Source organism: Pleurodeles waltl, chromosome 12 (genome assembly GCF_031143425.1).
Source record: "Pleurodeles waltl isolate 20211129_DDA chromosome 12, aPleWal1.hap1.20221129, whole genome shotgun sequence".
In the NCBI taxonomy this organism is placed as follows: domain Eukaryota; kingdom Metazoa; phylum Chordata; class Amphibia; order Caudata; family Salamandridae; genus Pleurodeles; species Pleurodeles waltl.
This window is the reverse complement of record NC_090451.1, coordinates 711,980,606-711,987,868: the sequence shown is the minus strand read 5'-3', so window position 1 is coordinate 711,987,868 and position 7,263 is coordinate 711,980,606. Positions and strand designations below refer to the sequence as shown.

Sequence of the window (7,263 nt, the reverse complement as noted above, 5' to 3'; positions counted from 1 at the left end):
TAATCTGTTAATATTATTTAATTTTCTGAGGAGTCACCGGACTACAGGTTGGGAACCACTGCCCCACTGCCCCACAAAATCACAGTACCTCCCCACCAGTACCAGATAGAATATCACAATATAGGTGGCTGTAGCAGGTAGAATATCACAATATAGGGGGCTATCACTTTAAATAAAACAGACCTACTGGTATTGTGAAAGGGTCATCACAACAGATATAAGACACGCCTGTTGGCTTTGTCAAAGTTCACCATGTTGAAAGAAAAAAACCCACAGGTGCAATAGACAAGTAACCCAGATCATCACTTCACTTTTAGCAATAACCATGTGTCACACAATCTTTATTATAATTAAGGCATTTCAACATTAATCAAAAATCACTATCAGCATTAATTGGTTAATCAAGCAATTGTAAAGACCCTCAGACCACATAAAATGCAGCCATAAAACAATCCCTATTGAGCGCTGCACTCCCAGCTGAAGAGCAAAAGTTGCAGCTTTAGAGATGCTTTGAAATCATAATGAAAATGTAGAGGGGGAGGAGGGGGATGTCAAAATATGAATGCTCAACAAATGTAGGGTACGTTTTCAAACGTAAGTGTGTGCGTGTGGGGGGGGGGGTTTGAGGTGCCTCTGGCAGCCCCCACATCATTATTGGTGGTGCCCCTTCTGGGGGCATTTTGGGCCTACCACAAGAACAACAAAAAATGACAATCGAAGTAGCCCTGAAGGGTATTATGAGGTGCTTCCTTAAGGAACAGTGAACACTAATAACTTGGCTCTAGGCACTACCTGCTTCGTCCCTTCTTTGTTTTTTTTTTTTTTTCGGGTTCCTGGTCCTATCTGGGTACCCTGACGTGCTTCCACTTTGGAAGCAACATGGGATAATCCACCCTCGCTGCCCCTGTCAGCTACCTGACTGGCCTGCCTCCATCTTTGCCAGTGTGATAGCAGGCAAATATTCTCAGCTGTGGGCAGAGTGTTTCTTGCATGGCAATCGCATTACTCTTCCTGAACACACAGACAGGAAGAACAGGAGCAAGGCCACTGCAGTGGGAGACAGAGATTGTATCCAGGGCCACTTTCCTTTTTCTTAGGGCGGGGTGCAATGGCGCTCCTGCATCTGCATCATAGGCCCAGAGATGGGGTCCCAGGCTGCATTCTTCTCTTTCTGGATGGCTGGATAGCACTCCCACTTCAGCCTGCTAAATGTGGGACCAAGGGATCAAGGGATGGGTTCCCCACTCGCACCTGTATATGAACTGGCCTGAGGGTTGGGGTCCCTGGGAATCTTTAGATGTGGATGTCTTGGGCAATGGGCCAACATGACCAATTGTGGACTAATCTTCGTGAGCTCTAATCACTAGGAGCTGACTCAGTAGGCCTCCTGGCCTAGAAAGGATGCATTTTGCAGGCAGCTTAGTTCACTGTCTCCCTTCACCAGCCTCCCTCTGCTGTGCCCTCCACAGACCCCATGGCCTCCTAGCTGCCTTGCAGGGCATCTGAGGGGCAGTGGAGTGCAAGCCTCCTACCAACTGGTCCTCAGGGGCTTGTCCTTCCTGTTGCCCAAGGCTGTTGCAGCTGCCGAGTTCCATTACAAAGCAACTCTCTCTCCCTTGTGCAAGAGCTTTTAGATGTGGGTGGAAGGTTCTAAAAGCCAGGCATCCCTGAACAATCCCAAGGTGCCACATCACCCCTATTCCCCTGTCCAAAACCTCCTGCACAGCATGCTAGGAAAGTCCAAGATGGAGCCTTCTAGAAGTCACTGGTTACATCTCATCTGGGAGCTTCAGTTCCACCCCTAGCTGACATCACTGTCAGGGTCTTTTCCACCAAACCCTAAAAGGGGAGTCCTCTCTGTGTTGGCTCCAGTTGCCTGTGCATCCTCCTTTGCTCAGAGGCCCTGAGTTATCCCAGCAAAGGTACAATGTGACAGGTAATCAGAATATGCAGATTTTCTTCCCCACCCCTTCCTCCTCAGGGGCTGAGGGAAGCACTGTTAGTTACTCCTTTAGTGTGGGGAAGCCATTGTTTCCTCTGCTGGGGAGCAGAATTTAACTTGGCCCAACAGGGTGACAAAAGTCATGGGCTCTGATCCTGAGCTGAGCCAGAGAAATATGAAACTTCTGGACGACCAATAAAATGTACATACATCTGCTTAGGACTTGAAATTGGTGTAACCTTTTCACCTCGTTTGAAATCATGCGGGACTTTGTAGGCCATAGGGAAGCAAAACTGCACTCTAAGGCAGATTTCCCTCTATGTGCATAATAAAGGGTCACTGCAGACAAAACATTAAACCATACTGACTTTACCTATGAGTGTCCCCTAATAATATAAGGGCTTGCGCCAGGTAAATGTCTATCCCTGCAGAATCCCCTCTGTGCAAGGCTACCTGTCAGCAGTTACTGGGCAATGCATAATGGTAGTATCACAAGTGCAGCCCCCACACATGTTCACACAAGTGCACACATGCTCATGTGTAAGCAGCCATGTGCCCCTTACCCCAGCTGCATCGCAGCAGCCTTATCTTACATGCTGGACACTGATGGTGAACATGAACAGTCAGTTTACCATGTGATTACCATGGGTGAGACCCATGTGGCGACATTTACCCACATTAAAAAGTCCAAATCCAGGTGAGAAGATAGTGCAGGGGAGTCTTAAAGAGTTGGAGAGTACAGAGGTTATTGGGTCTTGGTAGTATGAGGATTTGGATGACATAAGGGTGCATCTGAGGATGGGGTCGGCAGGGCCTGTTTGCAAACCTCAGGGTGTTCTGAACTTAGGTTTTCCATTTGTTTATAAAATATTGTCCTCAATTGCGCTTTCAACTGTTTGATACTGTGTGTAATCAAGAACTGAGGACAAGGAGCTGCAGGTGTACAGGAGATATTGATTATCCTTAAATTTGATATGTAGTGAGATCTAAGTGAGCCTCATTTAAGAATGATTTTGATTTAAGAATAATGATAAGCTGTTTAAGAGTGTTTTAATTGTGCTCTTGAGTTGGGGGGCGGAGGACAAAAGGGACGGCAGCTGAAATGTGCATCGTGGCTTACCCAGAGGGGGATAGTCTGGGTGTGAAAGACCATAAGTGGATGTCTTAGAAATCAAAATTAGGTAAAGTGGGTTTCCATGAGAGTGTATGGTTCAAGTACATATTTTACAGTGATAATCAAGCGAGAAACCAAGCGAGTGGAAAGATCTAATATTGATTGTTAGGAATAAGGCTGAGCATACCTGAAATAAAACAAATGCCTGTCGGTTATTTGATTCACAGTACAAGGCCACAGCATGGACAAAAGATGTAATATTAGTAGTTAAGTGATATTAGAAACAAAGGAGCAGAGGCTAATATTGCTGTGGGCATATTTGAGAGGGATTTGCTGAAAAAGTATTGACACCTCAGCCTTCCTTTTTGTTCTGAGGCACTTGGAAAAAGGTGGCAAATTTAGTTCAGTCACTCCTGCACAGCCTCATCAGTACGTTCTTTTCTTGTTAAATGCTTTCCTTAGAGCCTGTTTCACATCTTCATTCCTCAGACTATAAATAATTGGATTCAACGTTGGAGTAAAAACTGTATAAAACAGCGACGCTAGCTTGTCTGGTTTCTCTTGGCTGCTTGGCGGTGTCAGGTGGGTTGCAGCTCCTGTCCCAAAGAACAGGAAAACCACCATGAGGTGAGCTGAACAGGTGGAGAAGACCTTCTTCTTGCCCTCTGTGGAAGGGATGTTCAGGATCACCCTTATAATGTATATGTAGGAAGTGAGGATGGTCAGGATGGCCATGGATCCTGCACCCCCAGCCAGTATGAAGATCACAATCTCAGTGAGCAAGGTGTCCCCACAGGCCAGCTTCAGCAAGGCTGGAAATTCACACAGGAAATTGTCAATTCTGTTGTGTCCACAAAAGGGTAATTGAGAAACTAGAAATGTATTTACAAAGGAGAAAAGCACTCCTCCCATCAAGGACAGGCATATCATATTGAGGCATAACTGCCTGCTCATGAGGCTTGTGTAGATTAATGGGTGGCAGATGGCGGTGAAACGATCATAGCACATGACTGTGAGGAGGAGAGCATCTGAAGCTGTCAGCGAAAAGATGACAAACACTTGGGTAATGCATCCATGAAAAGAAATTTGCTTCTGCTGGGTCCATAGATCCTTCATCATTCTGGGGACTGTCACCGAGACAGAGACAATGTCGAGAGAGGACAGGATGCAGAGGAAGAAATACATGGGGGTGTGGAGATTCTTTGTGGTGGTGATGACTGCAATGACAGCGAGGTTTCCACAGAGTGCGATGATGTAGATAAGCAGGAAAACAGCAAACAGGGCAACTTGAATATCTGAGCAGAAGGAAAACCCTGTGAGAATAAAGCCCTTGGTAGCGGTGCGATTCCACATCATCTGTCTCTGACACGTGTACCTGCAACTGAAATCAACAGTGGGAGGATTTTTGGGTGTCATGCAGAAAACCAAACAGAAAATTGTGATCAATAGACTTCTCCATAGCACATAAAATTCATATCTTAGTGTCTGAGAGGTCTGTGTCTCAGCAAGACAGAAAGATGTGTACACATCATTGATTTCCATTTCTTTGTCTCTTGCCAAAAGTGTACTTAGGTACCACATATAATCTGCACACAAGTTTGCTCAACACCTCTACTTCTTATTTCACCCTCCTGAAGGTCACAGTTTGTAAAAATAAGCTCCTTTAAAACCCCATTTTCCCCCCAAATTGAGGTATGCCAGAAGATTCAATCCTCCTATCCCTGCTCACCACCCTCAGCCCAGAGCCCAAGGGCCCAATCTCTGATATCTTCATCCACATCTCATTCTGGAAGAGTTTACCAATACACCTAAACCACTGGAGTTTATTGAAATAGGAGTTGTAATTTTACTTTTAAAGGAAACAAACCCTTTCACTTCTCCTGCAGGCTTCAGGACAGCAGTCCAAGTCTGAGTGCTGCTCTCCTGGTGAGTCTTCTAAACTCCTTAACCTGCACCCCTCAAGGTCTCCCTGCATGCAGCAGCTTGCCTTGTCTCCAATGCAGACAAAAACTGAATATATTATACTATCCTAAACCAATCCGACTGCCTTCAATTAGAGGCAAACAAGAGCTTCAAAATAACCTGCAAGACTCTCTGGTCTTTCACGTTCCCTTAAAGACAATCTATCCATGCAGGTGAAAAAAATGACAAGAAACTAATGTTGCTTTCTATTTTCTAAAACAATAAAATCTAAGCAATGAAGACCAAGACTCCAAATTGGACCAATTTATGTTTTGCCCCTGGACATTGAAACCCAATCCAGGAATTCAGCGGACTCAACGCTAAGGTCTTATCCCTTAGCACCAACCTTAAGACTTACGTGCAATGAATGCAGTTGTATTCTCTGGACTCCATTTCTTTCCACGCTTCACATATAGTCACATGCTCTTTCCCAACTATTCACCCTTCAATCTACATTGTTCCTGCTTCAGCCGGCTCATGAGAGCCTCATTGTCCCGATCTACCTCTGCAGAAATGTCGTTAGTAGTTATGCTATTTAGAAGGCTACCTAGGGTAAGGTTTAGCTGAAGCTCTCTGCTTCTCCTCTGGCTAATCCTGTGCTCTATAAGCAACTACATAAAATAACATTAAAATAAAAGGCTTAGTTTCTGTTTTTATTTTCTTCCCGGTTCCAAAGCTCCCACAAATTGAATGAGAGCTCCCTGACACAATGTCCCTCTGCCAGAGAATCAAATGTAAGCTAATGTACACACCCACTGATGACACTCGGCTTTACCTAAAAGTCTACGTCCCACTGATCTTAACAAAACGCACAAACCTCTTAAAAAAAAAATACTTTGGATATCTACTTTCTGGATAAAATTTAATCTAAGCAAGAGGGAATTCCTGCTTTTGTACTCACACAGATCCCATCTCCAGGTGAAAAACTGCTTGAATCATTCTAACCACTTGACGTTTCACCATCGCATTATCCAAATCTCATTCTGAAAGAACCTGGCCATACACTGATGAAATCTGTCGTATATTTAAATGTTATCACTGTAGTTCTCTATGTTATGTAGAATGTTACCTAGGTTATATTTTATTTAAAGTTCTCTGCTGCTCATCTGACTATGTCTGTGCTCTAGAAATACTTAAATAAATTAAACATTAGAATAAAAGGCTTTGTTGCTAGGGTGCGAGTTATAGTTACCTAAGGGCACGAGTAAAAGTTATTTGAGATAACTTTAACTATAACTGCTGAATTTCTATGGTTTTGTGTTTGTAAATTCTGAACCTAACTATAACGTCCTTGTAACTACTCTACTCCGCACCACTGCAGTCCACGGTGCTGTACTGCACTCAGCAACACTCTGCTCTATGCCACTGCATGATACTCTGCACCACTGCACTCTACTCCACTTTACCATGCTCTGCAGCACTCTGCTCTACGCCATTGTGCTCTATGCAACTGCACTCCGCTCCACTGCACTCTACTCTGTACCACTGCACTCTATGCCACTCTACTCTGCACTGCACACCACTGTATTCCACACTTCTGCACTCTAATCCACTGCACTCAATGCCACTGCACTCTGCATCACTTTACGGCACTGTATTTATGCCATTGCACTTTACTCTACCTTGCACTCCATACCACTGCATTCTATGCCACTCCACTCCAGTCACCTCCACTCCACTCTGTGCCATTCCACACCAACCTAAGCCATGCCACTTCATTGTATGCCACCCCATGAGAAATGAACACAATAATATTGAAATGTAAAAAAAATAAAGAATAAATACCAAAATAAAGATCAATGTATGATTAGAAACCATTTTTTTAAAATAAGAAATTCAACGAAACCTGCGCACTGTGCAAGAAAAAAAAAAGGGAGCACACTGCCTCACACTCCAGCAAAATGTTGGCCCCAATGCATCTTGATAAACGCAGTCAGATTCATTTCACATTAACAAAAGTAATCAAAGTCTTTCACCTTAGTAGGTGCAGCAAGTGCTGTGTATCTCTGGACACATGTTTCTGGGTTTCGCCCGTCATCAGCAGAGAGCAGCATATTTTGTGGGGTTGCTTGAAATGCCACCAAACGTCTTCTCAGGTTTATGTACCACTCTGATGCGCAGGTGCCTCACCAAGGCTCGTCAGCCCGTTAGCTCAAGTGAGCCGTCATTCGACACAGTGCAAAAAAGAAAAAAGGGAGCACACTGCCCCACACTCCAGCAAAAAATTGGCCCCAATGCATCTTGG

The 7,263-nt window shown here is 44.4% G+C and overlaps 1 protein-coding gene across 1 annotated transcript; it reads right to left on the bottom strand.

Annotated features, from left to right (window-relative positions):
* Window positions 1-3,482: 3,482 nt before the first annotated feature.
* LOC138267287 (olfactory receptor 2C1-like) lies at window positions 3,483-4,409 on the bottom strand. The gene has a single exon (XM_069216142.1). The coding sequence runs from the start codon at window positions 4,407-4,409 to the stop codon at window positions 3,483-3,485; it is 927 nt and encodes a 308-aa protein (XP_069072243.1).
* Between the last annotated feature and the right edge of the window lie 2,854 nt (window positions 4,410-7,263).

Excerpts from the sequence above, each read along its gene's own strand:
- LOC138267287 (XM_069216142.1), bottom strand. The coding sequence starts at position 4,409 with ATGTGGAATCGCACCGCTACCAAGGGCTTTATTCTCACAGGGTTTTCC.